Genomic DNA, 20089 nt, shown 5'->3' with positions numbered 1-20089 from the left:
CTTATTCTTAGTAAATGTGTTAGTGTTCACACTAGATTTTTTTATTCGAAAATAAAGGTTGGCAAATACTATCAATACCTGTAATAAACTTATTTAAATTACTATCAATATCATTTCCCGAAGACGCCTGTTCAACATTATTTTCTAAATTTGCCATTAGTGTCTTAAATGTCACACTATTAAGTGAGTGTGTATATAGATATTTGTTTTCGCTATCCCATTTAAATGTATACAAATTAATTTTATTATTATTATTATTATTATTATTATTATTATTATTATTATTATTATTATTATTATTATTATTATTATTGCCCTTATTCGTATTATTATTATTATTAATACAAATCATGCCAAACTCTATCAAACAATGATCAGATAAAATGTTTGCACAGTGCACTTAAAATATGTAAACTCTTGCAAAGAACTTTCTTCCACAATACAGTAATCAACTACACTAGAACCATTACTACCTATAAAGGTATAAGACCCAATATTCTTATCTTCACACACCCGGCCATTTGCAATTCTTAGGCCTGTTTGGATCAAAAAGTCTATAAGTAAACGACCGTTTTGGTTGACTGTACTATCCTGAGAAGTTCTCGGTATAGCCCTATCAATTATATAATCATCTGGCAAAAAGTGTTGATTTTGCAAATCAATATTATCGTTTTCAACATAGTCAGGCATTAAACCTACGCGTGAATTAAGATCTCCCACAAACATAAATGAGCAATTTTCCTCGCCATATTTACCTTTTATAGTAATCATATTATCTTGTAAAACATCAAAAATATTATTTTCAATATATATATTTCTACTTGACGTGGCTGGTACTATATAACATACACATAAATATAGATCACAAGTTTGCTTAATGCAGCTCTTATCAATCCTTATCCATACATGACTATCATTGTGTGACAAAAAAAACCATATCATTTATAACAAATCTCTCTCTGACATAAACCGATAATCCCCCTGAACTCCTTTTAGCCGTGGTCAATTGATCTAATCTATTTAAAATAAAGGATTGAAAATTTTCAACATCGTAACAAAAATCTTGACAACCCCATTTTTCAGTAAAACATACAATATCATTTGTTTCAAACAGAGATATAATTTCAGGTGACAAAAGTTTATTATTGCCTTTCGTTATCAATCCTTGAATATTGAATAGTGCAAATCTTAAGTTGTTATTATTATTTGCACATTCATGACTATAGACGACCTATTTATTGTTAGTCACCACAGGTGTAGTTGCGGGCTGCCCGCTGATTGGTTGACATTTGGCGGGCTTCCGTGGCGCACGTGCACTTACAGAGCGAGGCTTTATCTGGTTGGCCGTCGGTTTCGACCTAGATATCGATCTACCACGTGGCTTTGGGATGCCATTGACAACTGATTGTGGGGGAGTAAATACGCTATTGTCACTCCGTAGACTGGCAACCGGCTGACTAATACTAACACTGTGTGAACGACCTCGGATGTTCTGAATGATCGGCATTTGTCCACCTCTCGTAGCTGGTTGCGAGAGTGACTTAGGATTGCCATTCACCACACTAGCGAATGAAGGAGCGGGCGGAAGACTATTCGGTTGGGGGCTGACATCTTCCCTGCGTTGCGTGGGCTCCTGGTAGGGCCGAGGATCCGCTCTAGGCATTAACGGGCCCCGACGGTGCTGTATAGGGTGAACTATTTCCTGCCAATCTGGGAATTCGTCCTTTACCAGCCTGTCATTCACATATAGTGCTGAATGAAATCTCAACTGAACTCTGTTGTTTCTATTCTCCCAATACCGTTTAAAGTCCATCCAACAACGCTTTCTGGCGGCACGAATGTCTTCCGGGTAATCCCTATCTATGGCGTATCTACAACCCGCTAGCCGCCTTGCATTGCGCATGACCAAATCAACTTCTTGTTTATATCTAAACGTAACCATGATAGGTCTTTTTTTGAGTAGCATTTTGATTTCGAGAGACGGGACCCAGTCTAATTGCACAATCAATGTATAAACTGTCAACATCTTAATTCAATTGCGAGATGAAAAAGTCAATAACGTCTTCTGTGACGTTTCCGTGAGCCATTCTAGATTCCTCCAAACCATGTATGATCAAATGTGTGCTCTTACCCTGCGCTTCTAGATTTAAAAGTTTGTAATCGAGGCATTTTATCTTATATAGTCATGCTGATCAACCCGTACCTTTCTGTCCTCGAACTGTTTCTGCGCTGTTGAAAACGACACAGGACTACGTTCAATTGCTTGCATTTTTGAGAATAACATATTTAATTTGGCACCCGTATCTAGCATTTCAAAAGCTTCCATTTCAACACTACCTGTATTCTGCCTAGCGCGTTTCCTCTTATTAGCCACTTGAGTCCATTCTTCACTAGACAGTTCACCCGAATTTTCACCTGTGGCCGCCATGTTTACAACTTCGCCACCTGTCACCCGTGCATTCCCAAACAAATCTTCATTTTCCATTTCCTCCGACCTATTAAGTATCTGCGATATAGACTCATTGTCACTAGCCATCATGTCAATTCTTATGCACTAAACCATTATTGAAAGACACACTGAATTACTTTAAAAAATCCTCAAAATCACACGAGCTAATGAATACGTGACCATTACGTCATGCAACGTGGAAACTATTGAAAGCAATGTTCAGCAATTTATGAACTAGTCCCTTAGTTGAAATATTTCTAAAGTAATATCAAATATAGTCGGCGACTAAAGAAGGGCGCCGACTAATAATTTCAATAACCAATTGCCTCGGCATTTTCCGACATTCTTGTTACAGGTGTGGTCAAATAGAAAATGGGATACCAATCAAAAATAATTTTTCAAAATATGCTTCGGCAGAGATTAATTTCAAAAGACATTCGTTTTTATTAATATTAAAATGCCTTGACCATTTTTGAGAGAACAAATAAATTATTTGAATATGTCCTTTTCAAATACCCTCGTTTTTTGACGTTTCCACAGCTGGGCTGGATGAATTTTCAAGGAAGTGTCCGTTGTGGCAAGCTAACAATAGTATTGGAGACGAGTACCACTATCTACTTGAATGTAGTGCATTGAACGATAGCATAAAGCGATTTAACCCAATGTAATCAAATTTAAATCTTTGATGTGTTTAGGTTACAATCAATTTAAACAAATAAAGAAAGTAATGCCAATTTCTAAAAGAAAATATAATATTAAATAAGCTTTAGGGCTGTCAATACATATATACTTACATGCGAACAACAATAAGAGTTACTTTAACCATATTGATATCACACATGTTTGTTTAATGCATTGTTAAACATATGTCTCTCCCATTCATTTTGGCTTTGAGTATGTGTATATTGCATGTTGAGGATTTGCTTGTTATTTAAAATAGCGTCGTTTCTTCTTATGAATTTCTTTGTCGCATCTTCTCATGCTGTCGTGTTATCATGAACTGGATTCTTTGCAAAAAACTTGTAAACCCTTTTTGTTTTAGTTTGTACTTATGAAGTGTTAAGTAGTTTTATGTTTAGTTTTAGGATATGTATGCTCTTATGTAACAGTGATTGAAATACTGCTTTTAAGATTCCATTATGTAAATAAAGATTGGTTCGCAATTGTTTTGTGCTTATTAAATATAGTTTAATTATTACCAAAAAATGTTCATAATTTAATGTTTCTATATACAAAACATCTTTAAACATTCATAATTTTATTCCTTTCCCTTTTCGTTATTTGTAAGTTTTATAGCAGGTTTTCAGTTGAGGCAGAATTTAAATATTTTTGTGATATTAGGCGTGGTTTCGGCTTAAAGCTGCACTCTCACAGATTGAACTTTTTGACAACTTTTTTTATATTTTGTCTTGGAACAAGCCATTTTTTGCAAAACCCCATGTAAACCAGTTATGTAAAAAATAGATTTTTATATTTAAGTTCAAAAATTGAGGTCTTATGCATTTTTCTTAAACCGTTAGTAACGGTTTTAGCCATGAAACATTAATTTGCGAACAGGAATATGAAATTGCGATCTGATCTTTTGTCAGCAATCTTTTATCATTGGTTTGCAGATATTTGCGCAAAAAAATGCTCTTTCAAAGACAAAAAAATAAAAAGTTGAAAAAACATGATATATCTGTGAGAGTGTAGCTTTAAGTTAGCGCTGAATGATTTTTCGATCTTCACAAAATGTCATTCAGGTCATCACTAATGTGATTTATATAAACTTTGTCAGAAAGCCTTTTTGCACGACTAATCAAAAGTCGATTGACGAAATAGGACATTTGCTATTTTAGAAATTGGTTCAACCGCTCATCGATACCAATTTTAACACGACGAAAAACATATAAAGACTCGTACGTATTCAGTGTGAAAAGGTGCATGGCGCAATGGTACAAACAAGTATTGTCCCTTTTATACCTTTTTTAGTAACAATTGGGGGTTTGGAAATTGCATATTCCTCCAGTAGTCATTCCTGGGATTCTTATTAGGATTCCATTCAGCTCTGTCCAAATGTCTAGCTATTCTATAAACAGAACACCTATTGGAAAAGACAATGATGCTTGTGTCAATACAAAAATATATCAGATTTTTTTTATTATTTCGCATTTAACCTCATTCTAAGTCCGATGAGGCGTATGAAATAGGTGTTATATTATTTATGTCGTGATAGAATAGTTCGTTTTTGACAAACTTCCTGGTTGATACATGTATGTCTAAACTGACGCTTCGTGAGTTCCTATCGACTCGTAGTGCAAGTACAGGCATATTAAAATTGAATAGAATATAACTTTTTCTTTTATTGCCTGCGACGATTTGTCATTTGTTTTATGTAAACAAGCGAAATTTTGTTGAAAATGCTAGCAAATCGTGACTCGCTCATGTTTAGGGACCAAAAATAAGTTTTCTCGGTAATGCATCTGAGAACACTTATTTTATCATTATAAGACTCTATGATATCGAAATTGAAGAAAAAAATACAGATATAGCAAAAAAGTATTTTGGTTTTAGTGGAGTTCGAACCCACGCCGGAAGAGTTAAGATTTTAAAAAAAAAACAGCCGGCTAGTCCACACGGCCACCGGAACTTTATCAAACGTTGTGGATAGGTTGACCTGTTAAAGATATTTGATAACATCACGTGATAATGCCAATTAACCAATCACAATTACAACTACAACTTGACATTGGTGTCATTAGTGTTGTATGGCTTGACATTGATGTCATTAGTATAATATGACTTGGCATTGATGCCATTAGTCTAATATAACTTGATATTGAAGACATTAGTATAACTTTTAATTAAAAAAGTGCATTTTACAAACCATGAGCGAGTCACTTTAAGTAGTTGAGTAAACAATCATGACAGAGATATTAATTCGGTAAAGTATTCGGCATTAACAGAAAACTAGTTCCACATGCTTTCAATTATTTAGTCATAACATCGGATGAGAACGTGCAACGAAAGCTGTATTATAAATAACCGACACGTTACTCATCGTTATAATTAAATCAGAATTTGGTAATTATATTTAGTTGCAATTGGGTTTTTCGAAAAATAAAACACAGAAATAACCACAGACGTCATTTCTGGGATGCTTGGGATTACAGTTTCAACGCACATAGCTTTAGTTTCGTGAAGGCAGCTAAAGGTAAATGCGACAACATGAATACATTGATAATTTGGTATTTCACAATGATAACACTTGATGACTATTTACTTTTAAATATGAACTAATGATGGTTGTTATCATCAGACAGTATTCATTGTTTTGCAAGCGATGTAGGTATTTAATTACTTGAAATAAGTGTCAAGTTATATTACACTAATGGCATCAATGTCTAGTAATATCACACTTATGATATCGATGCAAAGTAATATTACACTTACGACATCAATGACACGTTACAGTACACTAATGACGTCAATGTCAAGATATATTACACTAATGACATCAACGTCAATTTTTATCACTCTAATGTCATCAATGTCAAGTTTTATAACACTAATGTGATCACCATCAATTTGTATTACGTTACACAAATTACATCAATGCCAAGTTATATTACACATATGACCTCAAAGTATCGTTTTATAACACTTTTGACATCAATGTCAAGTTATAGTACACTAGGACACCAATATCAAATTAAATTATACGTATGCCATCAATGTCAAGAAATAGTACACTATTGGCATACATAACAAGTTATATTACACTAATGACATCAATGCCAAGTTATATTACACATATGACTGTAATGTCAAGTTATGTTACACATATGACCTTAAAGTCCAGTTATATTACGCTAGTGACTTCAATGTTAAGTTATATTACACTAATGACCACAATTTCAAGTTATATTAAACTAATGACATCAATTTCAGGTCATATTACACATCTGACTGCAATGTCAAGTTATGTAACACATATGACCTCAAAGTCCAGTTATATTACGTTAATGACTTCAATGTTTAGTTATATTATACGTATGCAAGCAATGTCAAGTTATATTAAACTAATGACATCAATTTCAGGTCATATTACACATATGACTGCGATGTCAAGTTATGATACACATATGACCTCAAAGTCCAGTTATATTACACTAATGACTTCAATGTTTAGTTATAGTATGTGTATGCAATCAATTTCAAGTTATATTACACTAATGACATCAATGGCGTGTAATTTCTACACTTATGCCTTTAATGTCAAGTTATATTTTACTAATGACATCAATCTCGTGTAATATTTACAATTATGCCATTAATGTCAAGTTATATTATACTAATGGCATCAATATCAAGTTGAATTACACTAATGCCTCAGACCGATTTCACCTTAAGATCACCACAGGAGATTTTACTCTAAATGATGACTTACTATCTCGTAATTACGACTTACTACATGTAAATCCTAATTACGACTTACTTGCAATAACTGCATTGGCTACAGCAGGACTATTACAAAGACTACATATATTTGTGTCAAAATGTCAAAATGGCGAAAACGTTAGACCCAGACGATCTAAAAGTAAGGGCATACCCGAAAGGGGCATCAATCGATAATTCAAAATGAAGATTTTAATCGATTTTATTTATTTGTAATTTGAGATTACAATTCTTAGTTTTATGGTTTCATTTTGTGCTTTATTTGAGTGAATTGGATTTCAGTCAGTAAAAAATGAAAACAAAGTTGAGGATATAGAAAAGAAGAACTATGTTGCCATATGTGACGTTTAAACAGAATTTAGAACAGAACAAAACAGAAAAACATATTTTTTACACGTAAACCTTACAGGTGTTTTTGTGTTAAATTAAAATATATATAAATATATACATATTACAACAATACTATGCAGTGAGCGACTAATATTATTGACATATAAAGGATAAACTGAAAATAGTACTATTGCAATTCATCAAAGTTACTAAAGGAATACCTAGTAGAATTCATTACTTATGCGTGATTGGCTAGTCGATGTTATCACGTGATATGACCACGTTAGGTATATAGGATATATATTCCAACCGATTAGCGTAAGCCTTTGTAGCACAGTGGATACAACACTGGACTGCAATTTTGGTGACACCGGTTCGAACCCGGTCTCGGACTCGATTTTTTTATATTTTGGTATTTTTTTACAATTATGATATCAAAAAGTAACAGATTTATTTATTAAATAATTGTCCTGAGATTCGTTACAGAAAAATTATTGGTGCCAATCTGGTGTACAGTCCCTTTAATAAAGTATATTGACTCTAAAACGCTTCCGATATATATTTACCTAACATAAATGCTTGAGATTTATTTTGTGTAAACAGCTGTACAAGTTTAAACATACTAGGTCTAACTCTGTAATAACGTTTAATATAATATCATTCTAACCGAACATATGGTTAACACTTAAACATAATGTAAAACTTATCTTCTTATTCATTAGAATCACAATGACGCAAGTTTCTTTCTAGTCTATCATATATACCAGTATGTATTCTTAAATTATGAGAATAAATACGCTATTTTGTAGTAGAAATATTAAGATTTCTTGACGCGATATTGTCTAAATAAGATTCAATTTCAAATGAGGTTTTAAGTTCTCTATACACAGTTAAAAAAACATTTTCGTTGACATTTCTTTGCCATTGTTGAAGATGTTCGTATATAAGACGTTGTTTAAAAATACAAATAAAATGGTTTTCGTTTATCTGTTAATCATCACACCATATGTAATAAAAACCATATCGTGTAAGAAGATTTTTAACATTATTAAGCCAGTTTGATTATCTTATCAATATCTAACATAGTATATTCAATGACCGATTAAATAACTATATCATCACTTTTCTTACTTTAAAACAGTATTTTAAAATACTTACATATCTATTAATATGTGACGGGTATCTACCCAATTCACCATATACAGCAGCGTTTAAATTGTACAAGTATAGCTTTGCAAAACCTCAAAAATGTATCCTCTCCAACTGGGTAGATTTTGTAAATTCCCATATTTCACAACCGTATGTAATAATAGATGAAACAAAGGCATCAAATAACTGGAGTGCTAGACTTGGTATGCATTCATACCTTTTTAAATTTAACAACAACGTGCTCATTGCTTTTAAACCATATAGTGTTTGGGTATTAAGATTAAAATTACCAGTGTACTTAAATGTAACACCTAAATAGTTAAAATCATTAACAATCTCCACTTGATCATTTCCATATACCCAGTCCTCATTTCGTTTTGTACCACCCCTTTTGCGAAACACAACATTGTTTTGTCTTAGCAATGTTTACTACTAAACATACATGTAAATTTTCTGGGGTTTCGCAGTACAACCATTAAGAATAATGCAGTTTAAACTAAAATCCTTCAAAAACGGACCCAAGACCAGAATTGTAGTATAGTCTTTCAAGTTATAATGTTTGAATCGCGGGATGGACCCAACAAAAAAAACCCAGCTATACTCCAGCAGCCAATTGTATAAACAATGGTAAATAATTACCACGGTAAGTAGAACCACCGGTAAATTCCGTGGTAATATTACCATGGCGGTAAATACGTTGTATAAAAGAAATTACCAAGGCGGTAAATTTACCAGGGTAAATTTTACCAAAATGTCCCATAATGCAATAGAGTGACGTTATATTCCCGCATAGCTGTCAGATTGGAGGTATCTTTATTTTATAAAATAAAGGAAAGTCCACATTCCATTTTTATAAAAAAAAACATCTAAAAGGCAGGTTTAATGACAAGATTAATTAAGGCAGGTTTAATGACAAGATTAATTAAATCGGTCCAAAAAGTTACATGGTAAATATTCAACAAAACAGTACAAAGTATTTTTAAACTACTCCGTGGCTAATCAATAAAACACATGCAACACATTAAGGGGTAGGTTTATTCTGTTTTAAGGGGTGTTACTCTTTACTTCATATAAAAAGGGTCAACGAATACCGCAGAAAAATGCGAACATTATTGCAATGATATGCAAGTCATAATGACACAATATATCTGAATAATTTGAAAACAGAAATTAACTGACAAGTAATTATACTTGCTTACACAAACTACAAAAAATATCTTTGAATAAAATTTAATAGCATCGTCCGTTTTTCTCACGCTGACACCTACGGAATTTATAGTCAGTTTCAACTTGCTATAAAAATGATGCACTGAGTATCATAGAATTGATTCTCATTAAAGTGATCAATAATTCATATCTTTAATCTTAAATGTACCATTGTTTCAGTTTTCCATGTATTTGTTAATTAAAGCTAGGGTCCATTGTTATATTTTAAACTGAAATATTGCTGAAATTAAAAAAATATGTAAGCAAACACCACTGATTCTTTTAGTGTCAATACAGACACATATTATAAGTGTACTTGATCTTTTCTATATCTCCTATGTGAAATGTCAATTCTTGAAGAATTTCATTTATTAAATGCTGCATCCAACCACTTTGCAAATTCATAAGATTATTAAACTACATGCGACATTTGTACAATATATCGGTAATGATTATTATTAATGACCAAATGATCTTAAATCCTTTTCTTTGATCTTGTTTGTAACATATATGTTGCATTTTTAATCTTAATATATCTAACGGACACAATTCTTTATATACTACAGCATATTTCTCTATTGTAGTTATTCATACTGAATATTATGTTTCATATATAGCTATGCCTGTAGTATTGTATTTCACTTAATGCTTGGGTATGAATGAATAAACATGTAACTCCATTTGAGATCTTATGAATCTAATGTTTACAGGCGGTTCAATTTGATTGTAAATATTTATTTGCAATATACTCAAAATATGTGCAAAGTGGGATACATTTCAACAAAGTAAGGACGAGACCTGCAATCAAGTATTGGTCTCGAACCATTGCATTGAAGATTTTGGAATTATTTAAACGCGAAACAAGGTAAATACATTCTTAAGCTTCCGATTTCTTGTGTCACTGTTTTTGTACATGAACTGTTTTCGTTGGAATATTTTTAATGCAGTTATTTGTTCACACGGTGATTATTGGCGATTTCTTACCTCTGTATTCCTGTCTTCTATTGATATGGATGTAATGGAACAGTTTTCTATTCACGAAGTTTCAATTTGTCTTTAAAATCGACAAAATGAGTTGAGAAACGAGCGTTTGTTTATGTCTGGTCGGCCATCTTTAATCTGGTAACTGAGACGGTAAATCAATTTACCCACCTCTTGGAGGAGGGTAAATAGCTTGGTAAAATAATTTTGTTTTATACAATTGCTTACCGCCAATTTACCAGAAAAATTACCGCCGGTAAAATATTACCCTGGGTAAATCTGTTTATACAATTGGCTGCAGATGTTTTACTCATCAGAATTCCATGGTTTTCTCGAAGTATGTGAGGAAAAAATGCAATCATTGATTTTAAGTGACATTTAACTCTTTCATGCCTATTTAAAAACATTTATATATCTACAATCCCTGTGGCATAAAAACATCTAATAACAAATTTGGTTCGACAATGATATGTCTCCCGACAAGTTGTTTATTTTCACATATCCCCAGCCCCTCCCTGCGGCTCTGCATATGTTTGCAACTTGTTTATTTATTACTACAGTGATAATTTCTAATTTATGTGGGCTTCTATTTCACGGTTTGGAATAGCTTAAATAAATAACAGAACCATAAAAGACGAAATTTCAGCGCAGGAAGGCCATTTATAAAAATATAAAGATCTTAGTCGATTCGTAAACTGAAATGCGCTTAGTTTCATATTTTCGCTATTTTGCTACAAGTTTGTGCCAGTGTTGAAAATGCACGCAAAGCTAATGAAATAAAACACACAACGTATTGGCATTTGTGACGTTTTACTGATTTAGGGGTTTTGACATTACGACTAATTTCCTTTATTGAAACTTGTCCCTATGATGTATGAAAGCACGGTTAGAAGACTAGGTGTAACACCAAACAAGAGCTAACTGGTAAAAAAACAAATACGTGACTACATTTGCAATGTCATATAATATGTGAAAAATATGCACCAGTCATAGGTTTTGTCTCTGGATACGCTCCATGAAAATAGTTTAGATGTCATAATTGAATGTATTCCAGATATTTGGTTTCAACTTGCATACTTAAGATTCTCGAATAGACAATACCTTTTTTTCTCAGGTTTATATAATGGACGTGAAGGCGGCATTAGTTTCCGGTTTAACATCCGACCCTCGCCGACTTCCAGTCTGGTATCGTTACGACAATCAGGGGTCAATATTTGACGACCTCTATTCGTCAGAAAATAAAGATTATTATTTCTATTCGTTGGAGACCGAGGTTCTTTCCAACAATGTGCAGGTAAAACAAATTGAAGTGCAGATATATTAATAAAAAATGGCCAATACACTGCTTTGCATGCATGTTTCATATTCCAAATTATACAACTTTAGGCAATATCATAGTGATTTTATGATAAGCGCCATATGCACATTTTGAAATAAATCTACCTTTAGCATTCACAACCAACTATATATTATGTGAGAGCCTTAAACATGCAGTCATCAAGGTAATAAAACGAGCGTTTATTTTCAGGAGATTGTCAGCGAAATTGTGTCTCCTTGTTTCTTTGTTGACCTTGGAAGCGGGAATTCAGAGAAGTCCAGAATGATAATAGACGCTATTTTACGGGAGCAAACGGTACTAAACTACATCCCAGTGGACATTTCATCAGGTATGGTAATACAGTTTGGGTATTTGTCACAATATTATAGCTGCTTTTCGGCAGATGTGTTACGAGACTTAACTGCTTAATTGTACTATTATTTTATGGAAATGATCGGCAATGCAGCAGAGTTAAACTGTAACGGCCAGTGATATTGCCACGAAGGTACATGCAGCTATTTTGCTACTATGCAGCTATTTTGCTACTATGACCTTTTGTACCAATGTAATAACATACCCTTATTTTTACATTTTGTAGAGTTTCTTAAGGATGTGTCGAACTCTCTGTCAAGAGACTATGGAGACTGCTTGCAAGTGACGCCAGTTCCAAGAGACTACAGTGAAGGCATTTCGTACCTCCGGTATGCTGATACGTTAATTTTAAATGTTATCAAAATTCATTCTTATATGCGGTTAGCTAGAAGATTGAGCTATAACACAGTTGCCATTAAAGATCAAGTAAAGCTTCTGACATATTAAGAGATCCCTGTGAGCGGTGTGCGCCGCTCTTTACCTTACAGCTCATTATAAGGTATGCGAGGGTGTTACCGACCCCACTCCTCCATTTTCAATCCGAGTATTAAGTAAAAGGTTAAATATTTGAATCGATTTTAAGAGTCGGCTTTTTAAATAATGCAACATTCATGCGTCAAGTGTATCATTATATTTTGTCCCGTCTCTCTGTAAAAAATAATTGATCTGGATCTGGATAGGCACGTTGTCGAGCCTTTCAGCGTAGCGCAACGGGAGAGAGATGGACTCTAATCCCAGTGTAGGACAGCTGTTCTAAAGCTGTCGGTTGATGAAACACACATGACATTATCCTCTAGTTTATTTCAGTCTATTTTGGTATTTGGGAAGAATGGATGTTTGTATCTTATGGTTTTACACTGTACTGACACAAAGCACTTTATAGTTTTATGTACATTTTGTCTTCCGGTGATGTTATCTGAGCATTAGTCACTGAATGTCTTATCGATAAATCTACGTGTATTTTAGCGGACAGGGTTTGAATCCTTATTCCATGGGAGGGCTGACAACAGCCCTTCGGCCACCTTATAGAAGAAGATCAAGCGATTCGCATTCCTTCGCTCTTGCAGGAATGGGAGCTTCAGGTCTTGGAGCATCTGGGTTACGCAGCTGTTGAACCTGTAATAGTCGCCAGTGATGGATCTGGGTGCCTGTCTCTGCACCTTTACTATGTTATCTATGTCTTTATGATGGTAAGAATACCAGACTATAGCAGTGTACTTAAAGGTTGAACGTGCGATTGAATAGTATGCCGTTTTTCTGCAAATCTTGGGGCAGTGTTTACGGTTTCTGCGAAGGGAGTCGAGTGTCGAGGTGGCTATTTGTCATCTTGGTGATGTGTGAAGACCATTTGATGTCTTCATAAATAGTGACACCAAGATATGGGTTGTCAAGCACTTGCTGTAAGATGTGGTTGTCAAGTTGATATAATGTGGATGATTTCTGGTTGATGGACATGATGTAACACTTCTTTGCATTAATCTGCATTCCCCATGTATAAGTACATTCTTGTCGTAGATCTTGTTGGAGTGATTTGTATTCTTTGCTGTTTTTGACGGTACGGTATAGCAAGCAGTCGTCGGCAAAAATCGCCCTGTGTACTTGACAGACGTTGATGTTGCAACGAAAACGTAGTGGACCCAGCACCATTGGGACGGCATTATTTGTCCGACTTGGCTTGGCTGTTCTATGGAGCTGTATGTTTCCAGCGTCCTTGGTGGCACTAACCTGAACTGGTCGACTAGAATCTGAGCCTTATCCTTGCTGCTGTTTATAAGTCTGCTAATGTTCCTGAGAGGGGTCACACTGACATTATTCTATCTACGTGACTTGACGAACCTCCAAAATGTCTTGGCCTTTTCTCTTTGAACCCCTTCTGGATTTGCTGTTGATTTGGTTGATTTCTGCTTTCTGGAATGCCTTTAAGCACTCCCTCTGGTATGACTTGAAGGCACCCCACTGCTTTGTCATTTTCGCATGTTTGTATATTCCTGACTTACGCATGATTATCCTTCTCAAGCCTCTAATAAGCAATCGATTTCCGTTTCTTTCTGAGCTTGGATGGAATGTAACCGTTTATGGATTTGTTAATACCAGATTTCAGGGTTTCCCAGAGTTTCTCGGTTGCAGGGTGTTGATTGTCGGTCTCTCGGGTGAACTTCTCAGATAGTTGTTCCATGTCTTCTTTGAAGTTGTCCACGTTGGTTTTCGAGAAGATTTTTCCTGGCTTCTTGATAGTATGTGAAATGATGATGATGATGTCAGTTACTACCATGGGGTGATCACTTATTTCAGGTATTGAAGTTGAAGTTTTAACAAGAGAGGGGTTGTTTGTAAAAAGTCCGAAATGCATTTAAAAAACAATAATGCCTTGGCGGTGTCACTCGCGCCAAAATACCACGTGACTTCACATAGAGCGGAGCTATATGTAGTGGGTCAAATAAGTGCAACACTAAAGTACTTAAGTAAGAGCTCATTTTGGAGAACTACAGAAAATAGTGCGAGCTTTCTCGGCATGCGGCCTCGCTGCGCTCGCTCTATTTTCTGAAGATTGCTAAATTGGTCTTTATACATAAAATACCGCGTACTATAAGGTGAATTTAATAATCGTATTAAGCAGTACTAATACAAGGTCGTCAAATACTTTTTCATCATAAAAAATACACCGTCATTTCCAGGTCGATTTCAGATGCAAAACTTATTCTTTGGCTAGGAGGGCTACACAGTCTACCTTATGATAAGCAGTTGGACACATTAAGTCAGCTGGCGAAGTCTATGTCAGGTTTGGTTTGTACTGGATATGTTTCCTGTGTAGAAGCCAGCTTGTATACTTTTCTAGAAGGTTACACCACTAAATCATATTGTGTATTTGACTTTATAAAGTTAGGTCCGAAATCACTGAGTGCATCATGGCTTGACCCTGTCGTGACGCAATGGATACTGAAGATATTTTTACTTTCCAAAACTGCCATGAGATGCAAGTGCCCGCCATTCTCAGACACGTCTAGATATCAGTGTGTGTATGTACCACGTGATGAATTACGTCGGAAGGCAAAATGTTGCTTCGAAAAATGAATTAAAACAAAGATAACTTTTCCTTTTCGTCAGCATTTTAAACGGGACAAAGGGGAGTCTATTCCTCTCAAAGAGTATCGATTTCGTTTTACCATCGGAGTTGATAAGGTGATAAGTTTTCTCAAACCCTTAAACAACTCTTTGTAAAAATAATGTTTGGACAGTGTTCCATCAGGTGGTGGGTTTGTGAAAAGATTTGTAAGAGTGTTTTAAGAAACTAAACTCTCAATCAAGCTTAAGTAAAATACCGAAGACGGCGCTATGTCAGCGGCGTAGACTGCGCTATGTTTCATCTCAAATAGTGAATATATGGTGAAGTTATCTTTGTTTAAAGTCTTCATTTGGAGGAAAAAAAATCCGACGTAGCTGTTACGATGTTATTTATCACGTGGTATACACACACTTGATATTATCAGAGTTGAAGAAGCATAGTGAAATACACGTAGATTCGCGTGCTTTACCCTGGCTTTAACACAGAGACAGTATGGTTCTTTAACGCACCCGGTGTAAAGCATCGACTCAAGCGGTACAACTTTCCTGGCTTTAAACAAGTCCTGAGCACTACGAAGTTCCCAGTTGATCTGGGCAGAGCATAAGGAAAGGAGGAGCTATGAGTCTTATTTTTTAACGCTTCCAGGGATCGAACCCGCTACCATCCGCACCCGAAGCAAACTCTCAACCACTACCCTGTCGAAGTTGTATCCACAAGACAACACTAGCTTTCCATAGATGTTAATCGAATCAGGAAAAACGTTGGGACTTGAAAATGTCTTCTTCGATTTGTTAATTACTCTAAAACCACTTTCCGATATTGCTTATCAACTGATGGTGTATTACTATGGCTTTATTTTATAAACGCATAACATTTGCATTGTATTTTGTTAGGACAGGACAGACTTGTTGTGTCCTTGGACATGACACAGGATGCAGAAATTGTCATAAAAGCCTACCTTCCTCCAACAGGTAAAACATTATATATTCATCAACAACTAAATAATTATTACTTGGAACTTATCCATTAATGTTTAGCTTTTTTTCTTTTATCGTGCATGGCTGGATTTCGGTTCAAAAAGGCGCCTAATAGCCAAACACGTGATCGAAATATGGGATATCATTTGCTTATTTGTGACCATAAAATAAGATTCACTGTGTACGTGTGTAATTTAGGTTCTGGTCAGAATCTGTACTCTAATGCCCTCTGGCGTTTAAATCGGGAATACGGAAGTGACGTCAAAACCGACAACTTCCGGTTGGAAGGCAGATTCAAACGTTCTGAAGAAGGATGCAGCGGCATAATCGTAAAAGCAGTTTCAAACACAAATCAACATATACACATACGTAAGAATTGCTTTTTTTAATAGGTAAAGTTTATGGCTGATATTAAACAAGAGCACCGCCTTCTGGTGCTGATCGCTCGTCTGATTTTATCCTCTTAAAGTGTATTTATTTCATTTTGAACATTTGATAGTGAACAGGTATTCTAAAGTTTGTAAATGATAGCTTTGGTTGTTAACATGTAAGGGACCCAAGCAATTATCTTAAATAATCAGACTAGCTAAAAACTACAAAGTCCAAAAATACTAAAATATCCCCCTACCCTTCCAAATGTGTGACTCAAAACCCTTTTGATAAATTGCATTACCCATGTATTGCCTGTGAAAAAAAAATGAAATCAATCCAACAAAAATCGAAGAAGCTATGTCCAATTCTCTAAATGAACCAAAATCCATCAAAATTCATGTTTTACCCCCATAAACAAGTGAGACTCTGCATCTATAGGGTACAATGTGAAGAAGGGTATTAAGTGAACAAGTTCCCCAAGTATCAAAATGATAGCTTGGATAGTTTCCATATAAGTGACCCTAACGCAAAACATAACAAAGGCCGACGACGACGACAATCAAGTGACGACAAAAGCTCGTTTGTTTTTTTCAAACATCAGACCAACTTAAAGTGCATATGTTTAAAGCTTCTCTTTTGTTCGTTTTGTTAGGTATTTGTTACCGCTTGTTTATTTATTGAACAAGTCAACATAGCCATTATTTTGGACTATAAAAAACAATCATATGAAGCAATTACTACCTGTTACTTTAACCATAAAGGTACCCACACGATTGGACAAATTGCAACTCCTTGTATAAAAAGTATTGAATAAAAGACGTTTTAAACAATGTTTTGCTGTTTCTCTTTCGTTTATAGCAGGCCTTCACCTGAGCTTTGACCTACTGGAAGGGGAGGGTATCTACCTTCACGAGGGAGAATACCTATCGTGCAAGTACACGGAGACTCAGGTCCGCGCCCTCACGGAAAAGGCTGGACTGACGCTCAACCGCATGTGGACAGACGCCGGCCGCCGTGTTGGCATATTCTGCTTTACTTCAAAACTTTCCAATATCAGCTCATAGCTATAAAAGAAAAAAAGTTGATGCATAGCATCAAGTCAGCGCAATCAAACTGGAAGAAAAACGTGCATGAGGATAACCAAAAATGGTTATTAATTCAATGATAATTTTTTTTTTATGTTGGGTGTTGGTATGTTCGAAGGACATTAATAATATTGTTACAATAGCTTAGGCCCAGAATTATAGATAATTTGTTGTTTTTTCCAAGCGAATCCTCCGGTTAAAACTAAATTATACCAAAAATATTCACACGTTTCTTCGGAAGAAATAGAGTCAATGGTCTAATACATAGATTTCAATAGCATGAAATTCACCTTTTATTTGTACCGGCATGTTATGTAAATTCCTTGCTTTATATATTGTATAAGTTTTTGTAACACATTTCACTCATATGAGTATATAGAAAGGGGATAAAAATACTATACATCAAGAGGAAATTATCTGGAGTTCGTTCCTTCGGATGACATTTTCAAAACAAACAATTAAGCTCAATGTTATTTTTTTAAAACTCGGCATTTTGATGTCGCCAAAGGAGATTACTGGTGGGTTTACAAACATAAAGGATATTGTAATAGTACCGTGTAACCTTCATCTATTTGGGAGGAACACCTCGGCCTGTATCTATCTCGGAGATGGCCGAGTTGGTATGATTGAGTTGGTATTTAAAATCAAAATTTTCAAAATGATAAGCATGGCTATTATAATTTAAGGTTTCATTATCCATTAAAGTGTACAGTTTTATAAAACATACCAAGCTTCATATTTTATCATGAAGAAGAAGATGATTTTATTTCATTTCAAACATTCAAAATACATGGTTTCAATGAAATAAGTCGAAATAACCCTTGATCATTGCAAAAGCTGATACATATTCATATATATATTTATATGGCGATCATAGTCAATAGTTCAAATGTAAAAACATTTAGTATTCGAGCATGTATAGCACATAGATAAACTATACAAAGAAAGAAATGAAAGTAATATGCGTTTAAATTCAAGGCTTAAACTCTTTATAAATTATTACGCTACCTAGTTAACTCTTTCCTTATTTCAAAATCTCTAAATACAAAAACTAAATGATTTTTAACTACATTAACATTCTTCGACATAAAAAGCGCAATTGTTTTATAGATGCTTGGATGACGACGATAGTATCGAGGTAAGTATCTTTGTCTTATATCGGTATACATGTTACATTCAAAAAGAAAGTGGAATTCATCTTCTAAAATGTTACAAGATGGACATATCCTATTATCAATATCTGTACGGTTCCATCGACCGGTTTCAATACTTAATCTATGAGATGATAACCTCAATTTGCTGAGAGCACTCCTATATTTTTCAATATTAACGCATTTTAAATAAAACTGAAAATCAAAGCCAAACATATTTCTATAAAACAATGCCCTAGAAGATTCAGTGAGCCTACTATGAAGGTTTTAAACATAATTATCCGTTAGTCTTTGTTTAAAAAGTGATAGAAAACTCGGGTAGTCTCCTACACCTTGTACTAACCAGACATGATAGAAACCCAATGAGCTTAGAACACTTTTAACCTGTGTTGCCCAGTTATGTTTTAAAGGACGAATTTCAATATAATCTAACATGAGTTTATAAATAAGATTAATGTATTTGTGTTCCGGAGAACAAATAACCTTAAACCAGTACTTAATCATGCTTATAGTGCTGTGTGTCTGAATATCTAGTCTACCGGTCTCTGCTAGGATAAAATCATTTTGTGTACTAGTTTTCACAGATAGTATATATTTGATAAATTGAGTATGTATCCTTTCTATATGAATTCTTTTAATAGACCCCCATACTTTAGACCCAAACAACAAAATTGGCTTAATAAGTTTATCGAAGAGCTCAATTTTATGTTCTGGAGTAATATTTACGAATTTATTTAAGTATTTTATTTATTTGTATATCGCCTTTTGCTCTTGACCAGCTAAGGTTTTTATGGCCTGCATAAACGATCCTCCTGTTGTAAAAACTATTCCTAAGTTCGTAAAATTATTTACAATTTCAATGGTGGCATCGTCATATAAGAACTCCAGATCTCTAGGCACTCTTCCACCTATTCTAAAAATTAACACTTTTGTTTTATTTATATTAACTTTTAATTTCCATTGTTTGCAGTACTCACCTAGTATATCAAGATTAAATTGCAGAATTTGCAAAAATTACAATATCGTCTGCATACATTAGTAAGAAAAAATTCAATAAATTAGTATCCACCCCTTTTGCCCCCTTAAGATAAAGTGTTTCTTCCAAGTCATTAATATAAAGAGAAAACAATATTGGTGAAAGACATTCACCTTGTCGCAACCCTAGATGACTCTCGAATATAGTACCTATGTCGTTCTG

At 34.5% G+C, this 20089-nt stretch overlaps 1 protein-coding gene across 1 annotated transcript; it reads left to right on the top strand.

Annotated features, from left to right (window-relative positions):
- The first annotated feature begins 10237 nt into the window (after positions 1-10237).
- Positions 10238-17896, top strand: LOC128214593 (histidine N-alpha-methyltransferase-like). The gene is made up of 8 exons (XM_052921152.1): positions 10238-10436; positions 11667-11846; positions 12081-12219; positions 12469-12571; positions 14918-15021; positions 16200-16277; positions 16482-16652; positions 17514-17896. The coding sequence occupies exons 2-8, from the start codon at positions 11676-11678 to the stop codon at positions 17717-17719; spliced, it is 972 nt and encodes a 323-aa protein (XP_052777112.1). The 5' UTR covers positions 10238-10436; positions 11667-11675; the 3' UTR covers positions 17720-17896.
- The last annotated feature ends 2193 nt before the right edge of the window (positions 17897-20089 follow it).

This window comes from Mya arenaria, chromosome 13 (genome assembly GCF_026914265.1).
Source record: "Mya arenaria isolate MELC-2E11 chromosome 13, ASM2691426v1".
NCBI classification, from domain to species: domain Eukaryota; kingdom Metazoa; phylum Mollusca; class Bivalvia; order Myida; family Myidae; genus Mya; species Mya arenaria.
This window is presented reverse-complemented; position numbering and strand designations above follow the sequence as displayed.

What these genes read in the sequence shown, in the direction of transcription:
- LOC128214593 (XM_052921152.1), top strand. Translation starts at nt 11,676, where the DNA reads ATGGACGTGAAGGCGGCATTAGTTTCCGGTTTAACATCCGACCCTCGC. An exon ending in TTCTTTCCAACAATGTGCAG is followed by an intron (nt 11,847 to 12,080) that starts GTAAAACAAATT and finishes GTTTATTTTCAG; the next exon opens with GAGATTGTCAGCGAAATTGT. An exon ending in AGCCTACCTTCCTCCAACAG is followed by an intron (nt 16,278 to 16,481) that starts GTAAAACATTAT and finishes TGTGTAATTTAG; the next exon opens with GTTCTGGTCAGAATCTGTAC.